At 44.4% G+C, this 23,199-nt stretch overlaps 2 protein-coding genes across 2 annotated transcripts in view; one reads left to right on the top strand and one right to left on the bottom strand.

Moving 5' to 3' along the window:
• Positions 1-8,341: 8,341 nt before the first annotated feature.
• On the bottom strand, positions 8,342-12,901 carry LOC122923612 (MORN repeat-containing protein 3-like). Its single transcript, XM_044274479.1, has 5 exons — positions 12,757-12,901; positions 10,221-10,378; positions 9,800-9,959; positions 9,284-9,468; positions 8,342-8,471 (listed from the first exon to the last, which is right to left on the bottom strand). The coding sequence occupies exons 1-5, from the start codon at positions 12,899-12,901 to the stop codon at positions 8,403-8,405; spliced, it is 717 nt and encodes a 238-aa protein (XP_044130414.1). The 3' UTR covers positions 8,342-8,402.
• A 4,929-nt stretch (positions 12,902-17,830) lies between these two features.
• The window catches only part of LOC122923610 (39S ribosomal protein L38, mitochondrial-like), a 41,874-nt gene continuing 36,505 nt past the window's right edge, over positions 17,831-23,199 (top strand). Inside the window, exons 1-2 of the mRNA XM_044274477.1 lie at positions 17,831-17,854; positions 18,168-18,302. Of these exons, the coding sequence (XP_044130412.1) occupies positions 17,831-17,854; positions 18,168-18,302 (159 nt within the window). The remainder of the gene's footprint in view (positions 17,855-18,167; positions 18,303-23,199) is intronic.

Raw genomic sequence — 23,199 nt, 5'->3', positions numbered from 1 at the left:
GTCTCACATTGCCTAGAAAGTGATTGAGGTGCGAATCTTCGTAAGGCGATTTTATTAGCGCACATGCGAATATCTACACTTGTCCCAGAACAGAGGCAAAGGGCATTGCATTCATACATTAGTGATTGAATTGAGTTGCGAATCTTCGTAAGGCGATTTTATTAACGCACATGCGAATATCTACACTTGTCCCCAGAACAGAGAGGCAAAGGCCTGTGCATTCATATAGTATATCACCATATTCGCGAATATTTCGAACTTCGTAAAATTCGATTTACGAATATTCGTATTTTTTATTTTAGTTTCCACCTTACAGATTACATTGATCTGTACTCTGTCAACTACTGTCATCACCCCCCACTGTATCTCGATTGATTCCCAAAAGTCTCACATTGCCTAGAAAGTGATTGAGTTGCGAATCTTCGTAAGGCGATTATATTAGCGCACATGCGAATATCTACACTTGTCCCAGAACAGCCTTTGCATTCATACATTAGTGATTGAATTGAGTTGCGAATCTTCGTAAGGCGATTTCATTAGCGCACATGCGAATTTTGCATAGCATATGTATTATGCGATGCGAAAATTCGAATTATCGCATATGCGAAATAATGAATTCGAATATTCGCGAATATTTTACGAATATTCTTTCGAATATTCGCGAAATTTCGCGAATTCGAATATGGGACATGCCGCTCAACACTAGTGCTGGGCCTAAATTTATGACAATGGACTGTTGCAGTGGTGGCTGACGTGAAGCCTGATTCTCTGCTATGACATGAAGACTGATTCTCTGCTGACATGAAGCCAGATTCTCTGTTACGGGACCTCTCTCCTCTGCCTGGGTGCTGGGCCTAAATATATGCCAATGGACTGTTGCAGTGGTGGCTGACGTGAAGCCTCATTCTCTGCTATGACATGCAGACTAAATCTCTGCTGACATGAAGCCAGATCCTCTGTTACGGGACCTCTCTCCTCTGCCTGGGTGCTGGGCCTAAATATATGAAAATGGACTGTTGCAGTGGTGGGTGACGTGAAGCCTGATTCTCTGCTATGACATGCAGACTGATTCTCTGCTGACATGAAGCCAGATTGTCTGTTACGGGACCTCTCTCCTCTGCCTGGGTGCTGGGCCTAAATATATGCCAATGGACTGTTGCAGTGGTGGCTGACGTGAAGCCTCATTCTCTGCTATGACATGCAGACTAATTCTCTGCTGACATGAAGCCAGATTCTCTGTTACGGGACCTCTCTCTTCTCTGCCTGGGTTCCGGGGCCTAAATATCTGAGAATGGACTGTTCCAGTGGTGGGTGACGGGAAGCCAGATTCTCTGCTATGGGACCTCTCTCCAATTGATTTTGGTTAATTTTTATTTATTTAATTTTTATTTTTATTCATTTCCCTATCCACATTTGTTTGCAGGGGATTTACCTACATGTTGCTGCCTTTTGCAGCCCTCTAGCCCTTTCCTGGGCTGTTTTACAGCCGTTTTAGTGCCGAAAAGTTCGGGTCCCCATTGACTTCAATGGGGTTCGGATTCGGGACGAAGTTCGGATCGGGTTCGGATCCCGAACCCGAACATTTCCGGGATGTTCGGCCGAACTTCTCGAACCCGAACATCCAGGTGTTCGCTCAACTCTAATCATGGATACTGGGTTCCCTGCCCCCCTCATGGATGAAAGCAACCATCACATTGATCCCCAAAAAGGGGAAAGACCTGTTGTCAGTCACATCTTACCGCCCCATCTTTCTGTTGAACACAGATTATAAAATTCTCGCAAAACTGTTGGCCAACAGATTAAAAGCTGTTATCCACAAAGTTGTCCATGCAGATCAAACTGGGTTTATCCCTAAAAGGAATATACAGGACAATATAAGGAGGGCCTTTCTGAATATTCAGATGGGGAGGGGGAGGACTGCTCCATCCTGTCTCTCGACGCTGCTAAGGCGTTTGACAGGGTGGAGTGGCCCTTCCTTTGGAGAGTGATGTCACGGGTTTCTCTAGATGGGTTCACATTCTGTATCAAAACCCAGTATCCAGGGTCCGGGTTAATGGGGAATATTCATCCCCCTTTCCATTGACCCGGGGAACACGTCAGGGATGCTCCCTCTCCCCTCTACTCTTCGCACTGTTTTTGGAGCCAATGGCATGTAAAATTTGAGCAGATGAGGAAATACAGGGCTTTGGATGTGAGGGAGAAGTTGACAAAATAAGTCTCTATGCGGACGATACCCTACTCTTTATGGGGGGAGGGTATAGGAATTTGCCCAGGCTTATGGAAACTATAGATGAATTTGGATGTTTATCCGGATATGAGATAAATTGGGAAAAATCTAAGTTTCTCCCATTAAAACTCCCTGTCCCGCCAGGTTACAATCCTCGGGTCAGTATGCTGACCCCATCAGAATCGCTAATATATCTGGGTATCCACATTAGTTCCAAACTGGAGGACTATAAGAAACTGAATATACTTCCAACAATAGCTAAGGTCACCGAAAAAATTCGAACATGGCTAAGACTACCCCTGTCACAAATTAACCGCATTGCTCTTATAAAAATGACATTATTACCAATGATACTATACGTATTAAATGCAAGTCCAATAGCGGTAGAAGATAAGTTCTTTAATAAATTGGAGTCCCTTCTGAATGAATTAATATGGGGGCGCAAACGAGTAAGAATTAAAATACAATACCTGTATAAAGAAGAGGGCGGCATCTCTGTCCCCTTTTTAAAAGGATATTATCTGGCTGCACAGCTGAGATGGTGTGTGAGGAATCGAAGGAATAAATGTATACGGCTTATTTTTGGGGAGCACTGCGGACCCTGGGAGGATCTCTTTCCCATTCTTGAAAAGGGCCCCATTGAGAAGAAAATTATAACAAACCCTTTTAGTAGAATGCTTGAGCACATTTGGCAACAAGTTAGACGTGTGGCTGGAGTACCCCAAGCGGTTCAGTACACCCCCCTGTGGGGGAATGCACATTTACCTCAAATCACGCAAATGGGTGATGTTAAATATTGGGAAAAACAGGGGATACATTTAATTACACAAGTCTTTGATAAAGGGCAGATTAAGCCTTTAAATAAAATTCTCCCAGACACCACTTTAAGATTTATTAATAAATTTCGATACGAACATTTACGACACGCCATTCACCACACAGAGAATAAGAATTATTTAGATATCGCACATAACACTTTTTTAGATTTTTGTCAGGATACGACTTTAAATACTTCAGCTATATCTCACATTTATGTAAGGTTAAAACATGAATATACGAAATCAATCACATTTAGAGCCGAGGCCAAATGGGAAAGGGATCTGCAGAATGTGGGGCCTATTCCATGGAATATCGTTTATAAAAATATTGAAAAGGTCCACAGTTTCCCCCGCTCATATGTGGATTCTGCTCAAATTATACATCGCCTCTATTATACACCAGTATTACTCCATACTATTTACAAAGACAGAGAACAAAATTGTTATAAATGCAAGAAAAACAGAGGAGAATACAAGCACTTGTTGTGGGAATGCCCAGGGATAAAAGAGCATTGGATTAAAATATTTCAGAAATTGCAGAATAGTTCCCCTATAAAATACGAAGTGTGTATTGATTATGCTATCCTGGGGACTTTTCCAGAGATAAATAAGAATAAATTGGAGCAACTACTTTGGTCACGGGGTATCGCTCTGGCTAAAATAATAATAGTTAAACATTGGGGCTCCAGTAAATATCCCAACTTCCAGGAATGGAGAGAATATATGAATAGGGTAAAGTTGTACGAATACAATCTTGCCCAAACGGTGGGAAGGAAAGTAGCCTGGCAGCGGATATGGGGTAGCTGGAAATAAAAACATTAGGCGTGACGACAGCTCTGCGGAAGAAATAGGGGGGGTTGGAGGGAGGGGTGGTTGGTTATAAAATAATATAGGATGAGATTATGTTGTACTGTATTTTGAATTTTGACAATGAATTGGTATATTGTAAACTTTTATATCTTTTTTGAAAAAAAATAAATAAATAAAAGTTCTTCAATGTTAAGCCCCTCTGTCAGAGTTACAGCTTCTCCATGTGATTTAAACACTGTACACTCCAGCCCAGTGATGGCGAACCTTTTACAGACCGGGTGCCCAAACTGCAACCCATTTATTTATCACAAAGTGCCAATACGGCAATCTAACCTGAATACTACAGTCCAGTCCAGTATATCTTCCATGTACTTTATCATTTAGCTGTAATATCCTGCCTACATTCAGTGCACTGCCCGTGCTGTTCATAGTGCGCCCTGCGCTGATGAATGGCAGGAAAAGTCTAAATCAGGGATGCTCAACCTGCGGCCCTCCAGCTGTTGCAAAACTACAACTCCCAGCATGCCCGGAAAGCCTACAGCTATCAGCCTAAAGCAGAGCATGATGGGAGTTGTAGGTTTGCAACAGCTGGAGGGCCGCAGGTTCAGCATCCTTGGTCTAAAGCATATTGGTACACCATAGACTTTTTCCACGGTGCGGGTGCCCACAGAGAGGGCTCCGAGTGCTGCCTCTGACACCCATGCCATAGGTTCACCAGCTCTAGCCTATAGCCTCTAGATTTCTCAAAAGTTTATCTGTTGGGGGTTTCATTGTGTATACATCTTGGAAGTCCCTGTTTCTTGTCCAGATGGAGGATAGTCTCTCACAGGTGCCGTCATGGACTAATGGAAAACAGATTACTGGTAATCCTTTTTTTGGACGTCCTACACAGTGGCACAAAGATATGGGGATGTAGCGAGGGGTTTTCCTGGATTTTTCTATTGATGATGAAACAGCCCTTAAGGGTATGTAAAAAGAATCCTTCAAATAGTTACATTAAAAAAAAAATCGTGCACACGGCCGTGCAGTTTGTACTCGATCTCTCTGCCCGTAAGGCCTCATGCACACAACCGTCTCCTTTTTGCTGCCCGTAAAACATGGATACTTGCATTTTCACCTTCCGCACGTCCAGAAATATGGTTGTGTGCATGGAGCCTAAACTAGTTGTAGATCTAGTTAACCCCGATGGCACTGTAAACTCCTATTAGTTGTAATTTAATGTATTTCTACCAGGCTACATGTGTGTGTGTGTTTAGAGACATTTAACCTCTGCCGTACATGTACGTCTGAAGTCTTCACATTAAAGATGCTCGCACATGTAGTGGGCACCTTACCCAATGGGTTTCTGCTGTTTTAACCCCTTAGATGCCGCAGTCTATTGTGACCATGACATCTGAGCAATGCAGGTGCAGCTGAGATCAGAGAAGCTGTAGTATACCAGTGATGGCTTGGAGCCTCCAGCAGTCTGATACCCATCACTGGAATATTCTAATACAGGCCAGCAGGTGGCAGTACTGTATTGGAATACAGTTAATGGTGTGTTCAGTGATGGATATATACCCATCACAGAACACAATTGGCAATCTAATGATCGCCAGTGATAGTCACCTAGGGTTACTTAAAAAAATATATAAAAGTTCAAGTTGCCCCCCTTTCCTTAAAATAAATAAACAATAAAAAAAAACTAGGCATCAACACATCTGAATGAGCCACGGAACTGAACGATGGATGCGAACAGCACACGGTGCTGCATCTTTGAAGCTCTTTTTGTGAGTTCGCCATCACAACCTCCTCAGGCAGAGAGCTCCATAGTCTCACTGCTGTTACAGTAAAGAATCCTCTTCTATGTTGTAGAAACCTCCTTTCCTCTAGGTGTATAGGATGTCCCCATGTTATAGATACAGCCCTGGGTATGAATAGATGATAGGAGAAATCTGGCAACCTGTCCCTCCTGACCCCAAAATAGCGCTCTCTGCAGGTGTGGAGGAGGGAAGTCACCATGCGGTGTGGGATTTTGTCATCCAGAAAGTACAAGTCACTCAGCAGATCCACAGCTTGGAATCCAAATGTTGAAAACCAAGTTGGTATGTCATGGCCCATAAAGTAACAGTCAGTATAGAAAACTTCGTACACAAGGACATGGAAGTTTTTACTTGTTGTTAAAAGTATTTCAAGCAAATGACTTCTGAAACTTGTAGATGTTAGTGCAGTAGCAGATTCGTGGCATCAGATGTTCCTAGACTCAGCACGGTGATCACAGGAGCTTGTATCATGTCCATGGCTTAGGGTCATTGATGTTGTGTTGGTATTTCTTCTTATAGTGAGTGTATAAACTTTATGTAGAAGAGCCGGAGATGATATCCACTGGGCAATCATGACTTCAGTTTAAATGTGGTTAATAATAAGCTTGTCTCTGTCTTCACTTAGGATGGTTTCAGTGGTCCAATAGCAAGTCTGTGATTTGAGCCACAATGTTTTCTTTTATAGAAAATTTACCAATTTTCAAATAAACTTTATAAAGATGAGCCGTTTATATTGACTCTAAAGAACACTAATGGCCTCGGTAAGATGGTGTTAACCCAACAGCATGTCTATGGTTTCACTTCAGGTGGTAACAGTGGTTCAATAGCATGTCAGTTTTCTTAAGCCAAAGTGTTTTTTTTTCTTGTTTTTTTTTCTTTCAAATAAATATTTTTCACTTTTTTCCACTTTCTTTTACCATAAATAAACTATATTCAAATGAAGCGTTGATATTGACTCTACAAAACAATCATGGCTTCTGGTAAGATGATGTTAAACTAATAGGCAATAGCATGTCGATGGCTTCACCAAAGGTGTTAACAGCGGTCTAATAGTATGCCAGTGTTTTAAGCCAAAGTGGTGTCTTTTTTTTTTCAAAGAAATATTTTCCATTTTTTATATTTTTTTTTTCCATGTTTTCAAATAAACTATAAACAGATGAACCATTGCTATGGACTCTACAGGACAATCATGGCTTCATGTAAGATGATGTTAAGCTAATAGAATGTTGATGGCTTCACTATAGGTGTTAAAAGTGGTCCAATAGCTGCCAGTGATGTACGCCAAAGTGGTGTCTTTTTATTTTATTTTCCAAAGAAATATTTGAGCTGTTTATATTGACTCTACAGAACAATCATGGCTTCAGGTAAGATGATGTTAATTTAATAGCATGTCTATGGCCTGACTTTAGGGTGTAACAGCGGCCCAATAGCAGTCAGTGATTTAAGCCAAAGTGGTGTCCTTTTTTGAGATGTTATTTTCAATTTTATTTTTTATTTTTTAAATAAACTATATACAGATGAGCCATTGATATTGACTCTACAGAGCAATCATGGCTTCAGGTAAGATGATCATAAGATGGCAGCATGTCTATGGCTTCACTTTAGGTGTAATCAGAAGCCCAATAGCATGCCAGTGATTTAAGCCAAAGTGATGTCCTTTTTTTTTTTTAACAAATATTTTAAATTTTCCATTTTTTTTTTCTTTTTTTTTCTCCATGTTTTCAAATAAACTATAAACAGATGAGCCATTGCTATGGACTCTACAGGACAATCATGGCTTCATGTAAGATGATGTTAAACTAATAGAATGTTGATGGCTTCACTATAGGTGTTAAAAGTGGTCCAATAGCAGCCAGTGATGTACGCCAAAGTGGTGTCTTTTTATTTTATTTTTTTCAGAAGAAATATTTGAGCTGTTGATATGGACTCTACAGAACAATCATGGCTTCAGGTAAGATGATGTTAATTTTAATAGCATGTCTATGGCCTGACTTTAGGTTGTAACAGCGGCCCAATAGCAGCCAGTGATTTAAGCCAAAGTGGTGTCCTTTTCTTAGATGTTTTTTCCATAGTTTTTTTTTTTTTTTTAAATAAACTATATACAGATGAGCCATTGATATTGACTCTACAGAACAATCATGGCTTCAGGTAAGATGATTATAAGATGGTAGCCTGTCTATGGCTTCACTTGTGTAATCAGCAGCCCAATAGCATGCCAGTGATTTAAGCCAAAGTGATGTCCTTTTTTTTTTTTTAACAAATATTTAAAATTTTTCATTTATTTTTTAATTTTTTTCTCCATGTTTTCAAATAAACTATAAACAGATGAGCCATTGCTATGGACTCTACAGGACAATCATGGCTTCATGTAAGATGATGTTAAGCTAATAGAATGTTGATGGCTTCACTATAGGTGTTAAAAGTGGTCCAATAGCAGCCAGTGATGGAAGCCAAAGTGATTATAAGATGGCAGCATGTCTATGGCTTCACTTTAGGTGTAATCAGCAGCCCAATAGCATGCCAGTGATTTAAGCCAAAGTGATGTCCTTTTTTTTTTTAACAAATATTTAAAATTTTTCATTTTTTTCTTCTTTTAAATAAACTATATACAGATGAGCCATTGATATTGACTCTACAGAACAATCATGGGTTCAGGTAAGAAGATGTTAGTAGCATGTCTGTGGCTTCACTTAAGGTGTTAACAGTTAGCCAACAGCATGCCATGGTTTTGAGCCAAAGTATTGTTCATTTTCTCTTTTGGAGAATCGCTCTTCTAGCTTCTTCACAGATTTTTTTGGGATCAGCCACTTTCACCTTAAAAAAAAAAAAGAAAAAGAAAATAATACAAACATAGTAGGGTGTTTAGCCACTTTCTAACTGATGACCTATGCTCAGAATGCTCAGGTCCAACAGCTGTTTGAGAAGGCCCCGGTGCTGCTCACAGCTTACCAAGCACAGTGCTGTACATTGTATAGCGGCTGTGATTGGTATCGCAGTTCAGTCCCAATCACTTGAATGGGACTAAGCTCCACCTAGGTCACGTGACCGAGTAACGTGACTTCACTGACCTAAGGTAAGCTGTGAGAAGGTCATGTCACTCACAGGAGCACCAGTGCCTTCTCAAACAGCTGATCCGTAAGAGTCTCTGGAGTAGGATAGGTCATCAGAAAACCCCTTTAAAGCAGTCTATATTGCTCTGGGACCCCCAAGTAGTAGTTGTGGTTGTACTCGGTTTCCAACTTAGGTTACATTGAGAATCTGTGGCAAGACTTGAAATTTTCTGTTCAGCGACGCTCTCCATCCAATCTGATTGAGCTTGACATATTTAGCAAAGAGGAATGGGCAACACATTTCAGCCTCTAAATGTACCCCAAAAGACTTGCAGCGGTAATTGCAGCAAAAAGTGATTCTACAAAAGTATTAGGGGGCTGAATACAAAAGCACCCCACACCACAAAACCATGTGTCATTTTCTGTTCACTTCACACATACTTGCTACTTTGTGTTGGTCTATCACATAAAATTCCAATAAATTACATTGTAAGTGTAACATCAAAACATGTGGAAAGGTTCATGGGGTATAAATACACTCTCAAGGCACTATCTACTGTATGGTAAATGTGTTACCTCAGGAATAAGAAGCTTCTTGGTGTTAGGAGCTTCTGTGCAGCCAATGTCCTCCATAGTCCCACACTTGGGGATATCTTTCACCCAATATCCATCATAGATTCTGCCCTTGTCCAGGTAGTAGAATATCCCAGCTCCATGCTTTCTTCCATCTTTCCAGGATCCTTCATAACGATTCTTGTTTGCTGTTAATAGGCACAAAGGGATCCACATAGACATAGAGACCACAGCATAAAGATATTACGGGGACAATGCGGGACCATATCACATCTACATATACACCTAGGATCAGATGGATGATGCGAAACAGGACTGTACTGATCATCACTAAATTCAGCCTTGAAGACTTTCACAGACTATAACAGGTAAGTACCCTATAGTTCTGTCTATTTCCATGTTCCCCTTGTGTGATAGATCTATGATTCAATATTCTGAACTCCTGATCATATGTTCTCAGGTCATTACTGGATTTTTCTCTTGACAAGAAGGAAGGAACCTAAAAGTACCATGAAGTACCTAAAAAAAGTATCCCTTGTCCAGAGTACTTGTCATTGTGCCATTCTCCATCAAAGATGTCACCATTGGCATATATCATCTTGCCCCATCCGCTCCTTTTGCCGCAATCCCAGCCGCCTTCATAGTATTCAACATCTGAATAGTAGTAAGTCCCATATCCCTGCAAAGAGACACAAACCACAATTCACATTTAGCTGAGGTTTACATGATATAGATTTAGAAGCATCCTTGTCCTATTCAAGTCTTGTACCCTGGGCTCTTTAATACTTTATAGCTTAATGTGAACTATAGCCTAAGGTCCTACTGGACTGGACTCTGGTCGGGCCTTGTCAGGAGGACATCATGCTACAGCTACAGAGACAATGAATTACAAGACTCTATTGTCTTCTCATTTCTTCTGGACAAAAAGAAAACAACTTACATGTTTTTTGTCATTCACCCAGTTGCCAGCATAAACTCGAATGTACGTTCCAGTGCTGGGCGCTTTCACGGCATACGTCCCGTATCCGTTTCTCTTTCCATTTTTCCAGTCTCCCTGGTAGATGGCGTTGGCCTTCTTGTACAGATAAGAGCCTTTGCCTGAAATACAGTGTGTTAGGATATGTTCACACTGAGTTCTTGGATGGAGGTTTTGAGGCAGATTTTCCTGCAGGTTTTTCATCCAAAGCCAGAAGTGGATCCATCAGGAAGGAGAAGTCTAAATCCTTCCTTTATATTTACAACTCGTTTCAAATCCACTTCTGCCTATGGCTGAAAAACCAGCAGGAAAATGTACCTCAAAACCTGCTCCAAAACCTCAGTGTGAACCTAACCACACAGTTCTAAGAATACAATCAGAGCAGAGGATATATACCAAGAAATCATAGTGCAGAAAAAATTCTTATGTCCAGCAGACCCAGAGACACCAGTTACACCCTTGTATGATATGATGTTAGGGCTAGGTTTTACATTTTGCCGTTGGTACATGACAGATGCCAACGGCTTCCAACAGACCTCGGTGACCACAGATTGACCGTGAACCTAGACTTATCTGCAACATCATTACAAAACATTGAAGAGCAGCGTGACCGACCATGGAGACCAACCTCCAACCTGAAAATCACAAGATCTGTAACTTCTATCAGCTGCTGTATAAAGTCTGTGTGAGGAGTGGGAATGATTCCAGGGCTGTTCTAATATGTTTTGTAACATCTGAAGTTAGGGATTCGGGAGATAGATGGGCATGGCACACACAGCGCATTGTTTAAAGTTTCCCAGGCATTGACACACACCATTTATTAGGCCCTTTATTAGGGCACATCACTTGTCACCAAAATAAGGCCCCCAAAACGTAACAGCACCCTCTGCCATGGAGCGCTCTGGTCCATTGCTCCATTCTCTCAATGTAATTTGGATGCCAGGGCTAAAACTGATGATGCTCTGCCATATGGTTAAAGTTTCAGGAACCTTCCATGTGTTTTTGGAAAGTTGGCAAGTATGATTTTAAAGGACCTTCCTGTGAACTGCACCTGGAAGTGCTGGAACAGATACAGGTAAGTATCTGAATAAGGGACCAACAGCAGAACAAATCAAAGCTGCCCCATTGGTCCTGAGTCAGTCCCTCTCAGTGCATGATGCTACAGCATTGGGGAGACATGATAGGGGGCGTGGCCTGTAGGCAGTGGGACAACCCATGAGGAATATGGGAGTGAGGAACGCCCCGCAGCAGCTGCGACCTGAGGGAGCCTGGTGTCCAAAACATCTGCAGTCCGGAAGCAGCCCCTGACACAGTAGCCATCATCAGTCTTGGGACTCATGAGTTACCTAAACAGCCAGACACAGGGCGAGTAACTGATATCCTGGTTAGGGCTCATGCACACGGCTGTAGTTTCTGTCCACATCTGATCTGCATTTTTTGGGGATGGATGTGGACCTATTTTTTCTGCAAAGCTACAGCAGTCATAATTTACATAATTCCATATTTCTGACATGCTGTAGAAGACCTCCAATAACATGTAATTGGATCTATAGGGATAATCCTGGTGACAGAATCCCTGTAAAGTTTCCAGCCATAAATCTTGAAGAGGGAAGGCACCTGCCCGCGGATCTTCCTGACTTTAGTGGGGGCCTTTTCTATTGCTCTATTATACCTGTTTCACATGTGTTTAATATGGACTGACCGCGGGTTGAATGACCTAAAATTTTGTAATAATCGAAGCTTTAGATAATGGAGACCGTACCAATCTCCATTATCTAATGCTTCTAATTTGACAGTTTTTATTTTTTATATTTTTTGCACATTACTAGATAATGCTAGATGAAAAGGCTCAGGTCAGAGGTTGCCTATAGCAACCAATCAGATTTCTACGTTCCTTTTCAAAAATAAAAGTCCTAATCTGATTGGTTGCTATGGGCAACTGCCTCATTTCTCTTTTGCACCAGTTTAGATAAATCATCCCCATTACATCTTATACTTTTTTGGGGTCATATTAAAGTTTTCAGTCCTAATTCTTGAAGAGGGGAGGCATCGGCCAGTGGATCTTCCTGACTTGAGTGGGATCCTTTTGACATTACAGTTTACAGTGAAGCTGTCATTTGCAATGACGATAATTAAGGCCCAAGGCCAATCATTGCGGGTGGCGGCATAAATCTGGACTCTACATGTATCTCGCATGGACAGTTGTATGTTGTCTGCTTCAGAGTTGGATCCGGTAGAAATCTTCATGTCTGTGCACCTGGCAATAAAACCGCCCATGTTGTTTACCACCAGGCTCCGTCTTATGTCTCCATCTCCAACCAGTTTAGCCTTTAGGTATTTAGGAAGTTAAAAATAAAATAGACAGATAGACCAACACTTCATACTTGGTCAGCACCAGGTACCTTTCCTAGTACAACCCAATGGGGAGTTCTCCTTTAAGAGATGACATTCGCCTGTATCCGTCTGTCCGCTATACAGTGATGTGTATTTCCAGTCTTACCATGCCTCAGGTTATTCATCCATTCTCCGGTGTACTCGTCTCCATTGACGCTGTACACGGTGCTTCTCAGGCCTGATTTCTGGGCTTTTCTATCCCAGACCCTCCATGGGGGTTTGGCGCTCCTGATGGTCTTTAGTAGCGGCATGTCAGCAGGTCCTGGGGTCAGAAACACAACGTCTGTCTATACAGTCCACTGCTATATACACACTGTATACATTACTATAATTATATTGTTATATGAAATTATCTTACCTAAGAAAAAAATCCAATCTCCACAGTCACACAGACAGTGAATGTCAGCAGTGTGCACGCGCTCAATAAGCAGAGAACTAACAGCTTTCTGCTAAACCGGAGCATTTGGAACCAGAACCAGTGACATTACACGTTATACTTGTGATGTCATAGCTTGTCTCTATGGACACAGAGGAGGAGATTTATGAAAACTGCCCAATCACAGCACAGCTTTCATTCCTCATAGTGTTCCTGAAAAATGAAAGCTGCATTGTGATTGGTTGCTATGGGAAAGAAAGACAGTTTTTTGAAAAATCTGCCAAATTAGTCATAATTGCGAATCTTAAAAGGTTTGGTCTTCTCTAGTTTTGACAATTTTCAGAATTATTTTTATTATTAATTTATTTGTATTTCAGTCACTTATTATTTAAATTCAAGTCTAAAGTGTCTTGCGTCACTTCCCGTGGCCATCATGGTTTGTTTCCTGCAGGTCCCAATACTGTGTCATGAAGTAAGCACAGGCTAATGTCTAATGAATTCTTATTAAGGTATGTAAGTGGTGACTATATGGCATTATCCCCAGAGGATACCGCAACTTGTGTTGTGTTATACACATGAGGTTCTACTTGCATGGCGTGCAATTTACCTCCACATGGGTAACCACTGAGCTTTTTATTTACATCTTGTGTATTCGGAGTCACATTCAAGGGATTCTGTCACCTCATTTTAGCTTATAGAGCTGCGGACATGTACGGCTAGATCGTCGCTAGCATGTCCGCAATATTCCTGTCCCATAGCGCTGTGTCCTTTTATTGTGTTAAAAAAAAATATTTTAGAAATATGTAAATGAGCCTGGTAAGGATCCCAAGGGGCTGTACTAACCTTCTTCGTGCCCAGCCACGCCCCCCTGTGAAGGAGCCCAGCACCGCCTGCGTCCTCCGAATCTCCTCCTTGCTCACAGTTAGATCGCCGTAATCTCGCGATGCGGGAGCTCGCGTATGCGCAGTTCCTTCCCTGATGCTGATGCCAGCACAGGGAAGGAACACTATGCCGGCACTGCGCATGCGCGAGCTCGCGCATCGCGAGATTACGGCGATCTAACTGTGAGCAAGGAGGAGATTCGGAGGACGCAGGCGGTGCTGGGCTCCTTACCAGGCTAATTTACATATCTCTAAAATCATATTTTAAACACAATGAAAGGACACAGCGCTATGGGACAGGTATATTGCGGACATGCTAGCGGCGATCTAGCCGTGCATGTCCACATCTCTATAGGCTAAAACGAGGTGACAGAATCCCTTTTACACCTTAAGGAACTAGGATGAGAATACTTGCCCTAAACTGCAGGCACTTGGCGCTCCAGGATGGGCATTCTTGTCCTGCGGTCCTTCCCCTGCCCCACACATGGTGTCTTCATCAGCAGCATTGGTGACAAACACTGTGTAATACACTGATAGTCAATGCAGTACAATAGAGATGTATTCTACTGCATTGAAGCAGGGATCAGACCACTGCCGTAGCTATAGCGGTCGCAGCAGTCGCGGTTGCGACCGGGCCCATAAGCCAAGGGAGCCCAGGGGGCTTCACTTGCCAATGGTGCTGAATATTTAACTTTATAAGATGCAGTATGTAACACCCCACTAGGGGGCATTACCACCTTTTTTCATCCTATGGTTGATCCTGTTTCATCATATGCATTTATTACCATATCCTGCATAATGTGTATTGAGATTCTATGAAAATGTTATGTTAAAGTGCAATGTGCCTGGTTCACCAGCAGATGGCGGCAATCTTGGCAGAGCTAGTTTTTCTAGAGTGGAACTTGTCTATCCATTCTGGTCCTCTCTAGAGAGGGAGGAGTTTTAGTTAGTGAGAGTCAGTCTAGCTTACCCCCTTTTTGGGGAAGCAGCAGGCCCTCGCCTCTGTTGGACGAGCCTGCAGTAGTTCAGTTTAGAGTGCCCCCTGTAAGAGGAAGGCTGTGTGCCAGCCAGCAGAGCCTCTCTGCTTGGTCCAGAGGCCTAAGCTGAGTGCCTCCAGAGTCAGGAAGAAAGATTCCCTGAATAAAGACAGAGATAAATACAAAGATACAGATCCAGACAAAGACAGAGTCAGACTACATAAAGCTAAGTTGCAGCCTACAGCAGAAAGTAGAGAGAAAAAGTTCCTATTTAATCTTGCCAGCATATTAGAGCTGAAGGAGTGCAGATGTAGCAGAGCTGAATATGTTTGCCTGCCGGAACTCATGCCAAAATCTGCTGATAAGAAAAAGTTGGAAGATTGTTCTCTGATGCAAGTTTATTCAAGTAGAGTTGTTTCAACTCCAATAAACGTCTGGACTCAATTCATTCTGCAAATCCCTCAACTATTATCCCTGCCATGGACGACCATGCTTGGGGTTCCGGATATCCAGGTAGGAGCACCATGAAAAGTGCAAATCCACACCTAAAGGGACACCATAGGCAACCCTTACACCACTCTGGGATTCCTACAACTGGGTACCACCTTCACCTTCGGCACTGTCCGAATCCTGTTTGTGACACCAAAATTGATGCAGTCGACTACTGGTGGCATAGAGGAGATTCGTCTTCAGCAACTTGTTCGGGGAGCTGGGACAGAGAAGCCCGAAAGTCCCCTCACCTGCTGGCGCAGAGAAGGTGGCCGGAGACTCCACTCCACCGCCCAGCGAGAAGTGAGCCGCCCAGCAGAAATGAGCCACCCAGAAGGAACGTGGATGGCGATGCTTTTAATTTGATGGTTCCTCGGAAAATGATGGCCCATGCCACCAGTGCCTGGAATTACCGGAAGGCCATCAAGGACTGGGTCCTCAGAGTATTAGATTGACCTCTACCCCATGACCCACTGCGGGAGAGGATGACCGGAACCTGTTGTGGTTTAACATCGACCGAGGGGTTTATCCAGGATGACCGTTGGGGAATAGAGCTTTTTGTAATCTGCCGTTCAGTCAATAGGCCGTACCTGCCACAGGCCCGCCATAACTTATATAAGGGAGAGCAGGTGGAGTACACCCCTATGCTGTCCCCTAAAGGCCTCTTTGCCACTGGGGTGAGCCTGTTAATGAAGCCAATGGTCCCCGTGTCCGCTCCAGAGCCCTGGCAGTAGGACCCAGCTGCCTGGGGACATCCTGGTCATTTGCAAGAAAAGGAGAGTGACATCCTGGGGTACCGGGAAACACCAGAACCAGAGCTCCTAATACCTGGACTGCCCGAACCTCCAACCATTTACCAGTGGATAGGAAGTGGATCACCATCCACCCTGGTTTATAGCCCGACTCAAGTAACCTACCAGCTGCCCTGGCAATCTCGTCCACAATTTGTGAAATGTGTACAGCTGGAGCTATCCATCAGGTCATAGTGAGAGGAGGTCCAGCTACTGGTCCCATTGCAGCCGGAGGTTCTGAATGATCATGCTCTGGCTAGAGCATCCACTCCAATTAAGCAGAAGGTCATGGCAGCTATAAAGAGCATCACCACCTTACCAAGAAGTGACAGTAGGTGTCGCCAAAGCACCACTGTTGAAGTAAGAATGAGCTACCAGAGGCAGGATAAACCTCTCATCCAGCTTAGCAGCAGCTCCAGCAGCGATGAGGACATCAAGTCCCTCCTCTAAAGAGCTGGACCTTCTCTACATGTCCAATTGAAAGGACTACTGACTTCGGGAGCCACTCATGGACAGCATCTGAAGGGTGAGGGCCTGTTGGCTTGTTTTTAATGTGTTTCTTGATTTTACCCCTGGTTGTGCCCTCACCTGGATGATCATGCTCAGTTAGGACTCCCCCCATCATCAGCATTCTTATCCCAGTTGCGCATGGATTGCGCCCATTTTCCTTTATTTTTTCCCTCTTTTCAGGTTATTTGGGGAGCTCTTTGCAAATGATTCTCATGACCTGTGCTGCTACTTTCTTACCCATGTGGATTACAAATGACTTTGTGCCTTATGTGGATTACAAATACCGTTATTACCTCATTTCGATTACAAACAATTACAATGGATTGCAAAGAACTTTTGTTGCACTTAGGGTTATGGTTCGGTGCACTTTAATTTGCACTAACCTTTTGAATTTACAGCTATTGCCCTTTGTGTATTCTCTTTCAGAGCAAAGCTTAGGTCTAGTGCGACACAGGGGGAACCAAGTGGTTATGTCACAAGCAGATATAAGACCGTCAAGGGTGACCTGCTGCTATTATGTGTTTGGAGAGATTGGAGTGCTTTGCTTCGTCCTCCTAATGTGTATATGTTTGAGAACCTTGTGTTGCGCCAAGGTTATTTGGATCCTAAGGCCTAGTGTGCAGCCTTAAAGAGGACCTTTCATGAATCCGAACACTGTAAGCTAAGTATCTGGACTTGTAGACCGTCAAGGGTGACCCGCTGCTATTATGTGTTTGGAGAGATTGGAGTGCTTTGCTTCGTCTCCTAATGTGTATATGTTTGAGAACCTTGTGTTGCGCCAAGGTTATTTGGATCCTAAGGCCTAGCGTGCAGCCTTAAAGAGGACCTTTCATGGATTCGAACACTGTAAGCTAACTATCTGGACTTGTAGAGCGGCACCCAGGGATCTCTGCCTACAGCAGAAAGTAGAGAGGAAAAGTTCCTATTTAATCCAGCCAGCATAGCAGAGCTGAAAGAGTACAGATGTGGCAGAGCTGAATGTGTTTGCCTGTCGGAACTTATGCCAAAATTTGCTGATAACCAAGATTAAGTTGGAAGATTGTTCTCTGATGCACGTTTATTCAAGTAAAGCTGTTTTAACTCCAATAAAAGTCTGGACTCAATTCATTTTGCAAATCCCTCAACTATTCACCCTATTATCTCTGCTGCGACGACCATGCTTGGGGTTTCGGATATCCAGGTAGGAGCACCGCGACAAGTACAAAGCCGCACCTCAAGGGACACCATAGGCAACTCTTATACCACTACTACATAGGGGGACCTAGTTCCTCGTTGCTGAAATGCAACTGGAGTCATGAAAAAAACTTTAAAAACTCACATAACACCTGTAGAAGAGACCCCTGGCCCATGTCACCAGTAGTCCGCTGCACAGTGCATATTATAAGGGAATAATAGTGAGCACTTCCATAATGAAAGCGCTCACTAGTATGCAAGAGGCAGGTGATTGAAGCGCTGTACAGTTTTTACCCCCTCCTTCTGCTTGCTCTTCTCAGGGCTTGCGCTGCTGTGTCCTAGCTGCCGGCAGTGTCAGGACATACAGAGTGCACTCTGACCTGACGCTACAGGAGGGCCCTGAGAAGAGAGTCGGGAAACCGCCGGACCTGGAGAGTGGCAGCGGAGGAGGAGAGGTAAGTTACTTTATTTATTTTTAAGTCTGATCTGAGGTCTGATATGGGGGGTCTGGAGGTCTCATTGGGAGTCTGGAAGTCTGATAGTGGTCTGGAAGTCTGATGGGGGTCTGATTGAGGGTCTGGAGGTTTAATGGAATGGCTTAGGTTGAGCATTTGGCATGGGGGGGATGTTTAAATTCTTACCTCAGGGACAAAAATAAAATGTCTTTTAACAATAAAAAAATAATTTAAGTTTCAAGTAAAAAAATAAATAAAATGCCCCTTTTCCATTAAAAAAGACATATAAAATTGTAAAAAATAGAAAAAAACAAAACAAAACAGACCGGGTCTATAAAAATATCTCACATGGTCCACTCCGTGAAGTGAACACCATTAAAAAAAAAATGATAAAATCATGTGTACCCCGAAAGCATACTAATTCCTCATTCTGAAAAAAAATGAGCCCCTACATAAAACAATCGGCAGCAAAATATAAAAAATATGGTTTAAGAAAATGGAAGCACAGAAACATGATTTTGTGTTTTCAAAAATGCTTTTATTGTGTAAAACCAAAATAAATATAAAAAAGATTTTGAATCTAGGTATCACCGCATCTGTAACAACCTGCTGTATAAAAATATCCCATGATCTACCCCGTCAGGTGAACACCGTTAAAAAGTAAATAAATAAAAACTGTGCCAAATGAGCCTTACATCACAAAGAGTGTAATACCAAGTGATCAAAAAGTTGTATGTACCCAATGTAGTACTTATCAAACTGTGACCTCATGCCACAAAAATGAGCCCCTATATAAGATAATCACCCAAAAAATAAAATAAATATGGCTTTCAGAAAATAGAGACACAAAATCATGATTGTTTTTCTTTTAAAAATGCTTGAAAAATAAACATAAAAAATAGACAAATTAGGTATTGCTGCATCCATAAATATTACATGATCTACCCATTAAGGTGAATGCTGTAAAAAATAAATAAATCAAAAACTGTGCCAAAACAATCATTGTTTGGTCAATTTGCCTAAAAAAGTGTACTATTGACTGATTAAAATATCATATGTACCCAAAAATGGTACCAATAAAAACATCAACTCTACCCACAGAAAAGAGCTCCTACACATGATAATTGGCAGAAAAATAAAAACACGCCCTCATAAGGCTATGTGAACAGAAACATAAAAAGGTTTGGCTCTGGAAAGGAGGGAATAGAACATGCTCTACCTTTCTGCTGAGCCGCAGAACAGAACTATGGATGCGAACAGCACACGGTGCTGCATTTTTTAAGTTCTTTTTGTGAGTTCGCCATCACATCCTCCTCTGGCAGAGAGCTCCATAGTCTCACTGCTGTTACAGTAAAGAATCCTCTTCTATGTTGTAGAAACCTCCTTTCCTCTAGATATAGAGGATGTCCCCTTGTTATAGATACAGCCCTGGGTATGAATAGATGATTGGAGAAACCTGATATCTGGCAACCTGTCCCTTCTGACCCCAAAATAGCGCTCTCTGCAGGTGTGGAGGAGGGAAGTCACCATGCGGTGTAGGATCTTGTCATCCAGAAAGTCATTCAGCAGACCCACAGCCTGCAATCCAAATGTTAAAAACCAAGTCTGATGATGCTATGACATAGACACACTAAGTTGCTCCTCCCGCCTCTCGATCCACTTCACCATTCTGTGAAAGATATGCTCTGCTCCGACCGATCCGAGAGATCCACATGCTGCTAAACCCTTCACGTGCGTGAGCCGTCTATACGCCTGGTTCTTTCTTTGAACGTCCTACATGTCTCCCATGCTGCCGTCTCGTTATTACCTGTCTTCGCATGGTGTTCCGCGGAGGTCTCTGTCTCAGTTCCCGGCTGTTCCCCCTGACTCCTCCGCTTCTTCGCTCCCAGTTCTCTGTTGGCTCCTGGATTAAGGTTTAAACAGCCTCTGCCTTGTGTCCTTCCCTGATTGTATGTCGAACCATCTTCCCTTCCGCTCCCTGTTATACCTCTCCGATCACCCGGTGTCTTCCTTGTTGCCTTCAAGGTTCATCTCTATTGTTGCTTTCCTGATTTTGACAGTGGACTGTGCAAGCCGTACCCTGGATGAACTCTGCTGGCTGTATCCTGCATGAAAGCCGGATCAGAGTTGTGTATATTTTTGAAGGGATGAAGATACAGACCTCCACCACGTCTCAGCGTACAGATCCCCCCCATGTCTCAGCATACAGTCCCCCCCACGTGTCAGAGTACAGTCCTCCCACATCTCAGCGTACAGTCTCCTCCACATCAGTGTACAGACCCCCCCACTTCTCAGAGTACAGACCCCCATGTCTCAGTGTACAGTCGACCCCCCCGTCTCAGCGTACAGACCCCCACGTTTCAACGTACAGAACCCCCCACGTCTCAGCGTACAGACCCCCCCACGTCTCAGTGTACAGACCTCCCCACATCTCAGTGTACATTCCCCCCCACTGCATACACACAGCTGTCCCCATCTCAGCGTAAAGACCCTCCACATCTCATCGTACAGACCCTGCCACACGTCTCAGCGTACAGACTCCCCCAAGTCTCAGCGTACAGTCCCCCCACATCTCAGCGTACTGTCCCCCCACATCAGTTTACAGTGCCCCCACGTCTCAGCATACAGTCCCCCCAAGTCTCAGTGTACAGTCCCCCCCACATCTCAGTGTACAGACACCCCACATCTCAGTGTACAGTCCCCCCACATCTCTGTACAGTCCCCCCCCACATCTTAGTGTACAGTCCCCCCCCATCTTAGTGTACAGACCCCCACATCTCAGTGTACAGTCCCCCACATCTCAGTGTACAGTCCCCCCACATCTCTGTACAGTCCCCCCACATCTTAGAGTACAGACCCCTCACATCTCAGCGTACAGTCCCCCACGTCTCAGCGTACAGACCCCCCCACGACTCAGCGTACAGTCCCCCCCCCACTGCATACACACAGCTGTCCCCATCTCAGCGTACAGACCCCCCTCATCTTAGTGTACAGCCCCCCCACACGTCTCAGCGTACAGACCCCCCAAGTCTCAGCGTACAGACCCCCCAAGTCTCAGAGTACAGACCACCCGTCTCAGCATATTGCCCCCCCACATCTCAGCATGCAGTCCCCCCCACATCAGTGTACAGTGCCCCCACATCTCAGCATACAGTCCCCCCAAGTCTCAGCTTACAGACCCCCCCCACGTCTCAGCGTACAAACCCCCCCCCACATCTCAGTGGGCTGTTCCACCACATCTCAGTGTACTGTCCCCCCACGTCTCAGCGTACAGTCCCCCCACATCTCAGCGTGCAGTCCCCCCACATCTCAGCGTACAGTTCCCCCACATCTCAGTGTACAGTCCCCCACATCTCAGTGTACAGTCCCCCCACATCTCTGTACAGTCCCCCCACATCTTAGTGTACAGACCCCTCACATCTCAGCGTACAGTCCCCCACGTCTCAGCGTACAGACCCCCCCACGACTCAGCGTACAGTCTCCCCCCCCACTGCATACACACAGCTGTCCCCATCTCAGCGTACAGACCCCCCTCATCTTAGTGTACAGCCCCCCCACACGTCTCAGCGTACAGACCCCCCAAGTCTCAGCGTACAGACCCCCCAAGTCTCAGAGTACAGACCACCCGTCTCAGCATATTGCCCCCCCACATCTCAGCATGCAGTCCCCCCCACATCAGTGTACAGTGCCCCCACATCTCAGCATACAGTCCCCCCAAGTCTCAGCTTACAGACCCCCCCCCACGTCTCAGCGTACAAACCCCCCCCACATCTCAGTGGGCTGTTCCACCACATCTCAGTGTACTGTCCCCCCACGTCTCAGCGTACAGTCCCCCCACATCTCAGCGTGCAGTCCCCCCACATCTCAGCGTACAGTTCCCCCACATCTCAGTGTCCTGTCTCCCCACATCTCAGTCTACAGTCCCCCCACATCTGTGTACAGTGCCCCCCACATCTCAGTGTACAGACTCCCCACATCTCAGTGTACTGTCCCCCCACATCTCAGTGTACAGTGCCCCCCACATCTCAGTGTACAGACCTTAATGTAATGTGAATGGTGCTTAAGGTGCTGGACAGTACCCGGTGGATCATAATGGACGGGTCATCATCACGTCTTATCCACTTACACTGACACCAGACATTTGAACCCCCACCGCCGCGGGCTGTTGTGAATTGTACCGTCTTGCAGCTTTTACGTTCATCTTTGTTAAGTCCCCCCCACATCTCAGCGTACAGTCCCCCCCACATCTCAGCGTACAGTCCCCCCACATCTCAGCGTGCTGTCCCCCCACATCTCAGCGTACAGTCCCCCCCACATCTCAGCGTACAGTCCCCCCACATCTCAGCGTGCTGTCCCCCCACATCTCAGTGTACAGTCCCCCCACATCTCAGTGTGCAGACCCCCACATCTGTGTACAGTCCCCCCCACATCTGTGTACAGTCCCCCCCACATCTCAGTACAAAATAAGTTACTACATGAGTAGGTTCCACATACTTCTCCCACTGCTGACATGAGCTCCATGATCCAGGTAAAAAAGCATTCTGCTCTCTTGTTTCCGATCCACATGAACTGGGATTGCCACGTAATGTCGGTCCTTGCCGAGTATAGTATTTAGCCATTACCAATACAGTATGGCCGCCAGAGCTGTGACTGTGGTCATAGGAGCAGTGGTGAACATGTAATAAGGCTGGATTTCCAAGGGGCATTCCCCTCACGTGTAAAGGGCATCTGTCAGCAGTTGTGTCCCCCTCACATCTAATGGTACAGTCCCCCCCACATCTCAGTGTACAGACCCCACAAATCTCAGTTTACAGACCCCCCACATCTCAGCGTGCTGTCCCTCCATATCTCAACGTACAGTCCCCCCACATCTCAGTGCACAGACCCCCCACATCTC

The sequence above is a fragment of the Bufo gargarizans genome, unplaced genomic scaffold (assembly GCF_014858855.1).
Source record: "Bufo gargarizans isolate SCDJY-AF-19 unplaced genomic scaffold, ASM1485885v1 original_scaffold_1773_pilon, whole genome shotgun sequence".
NCBI classification, from domain to species: domain Eukaryota; kingdom Metazoa; phylum Chordata; class Amphibia; order Anura; family Bufonidae; genus Bufo; species Bufo gargarizans.
Note: the sequence above shows the minus strand (reverse complement) of the source record. Positions and strands in the feature narration are given on the sequence as shown.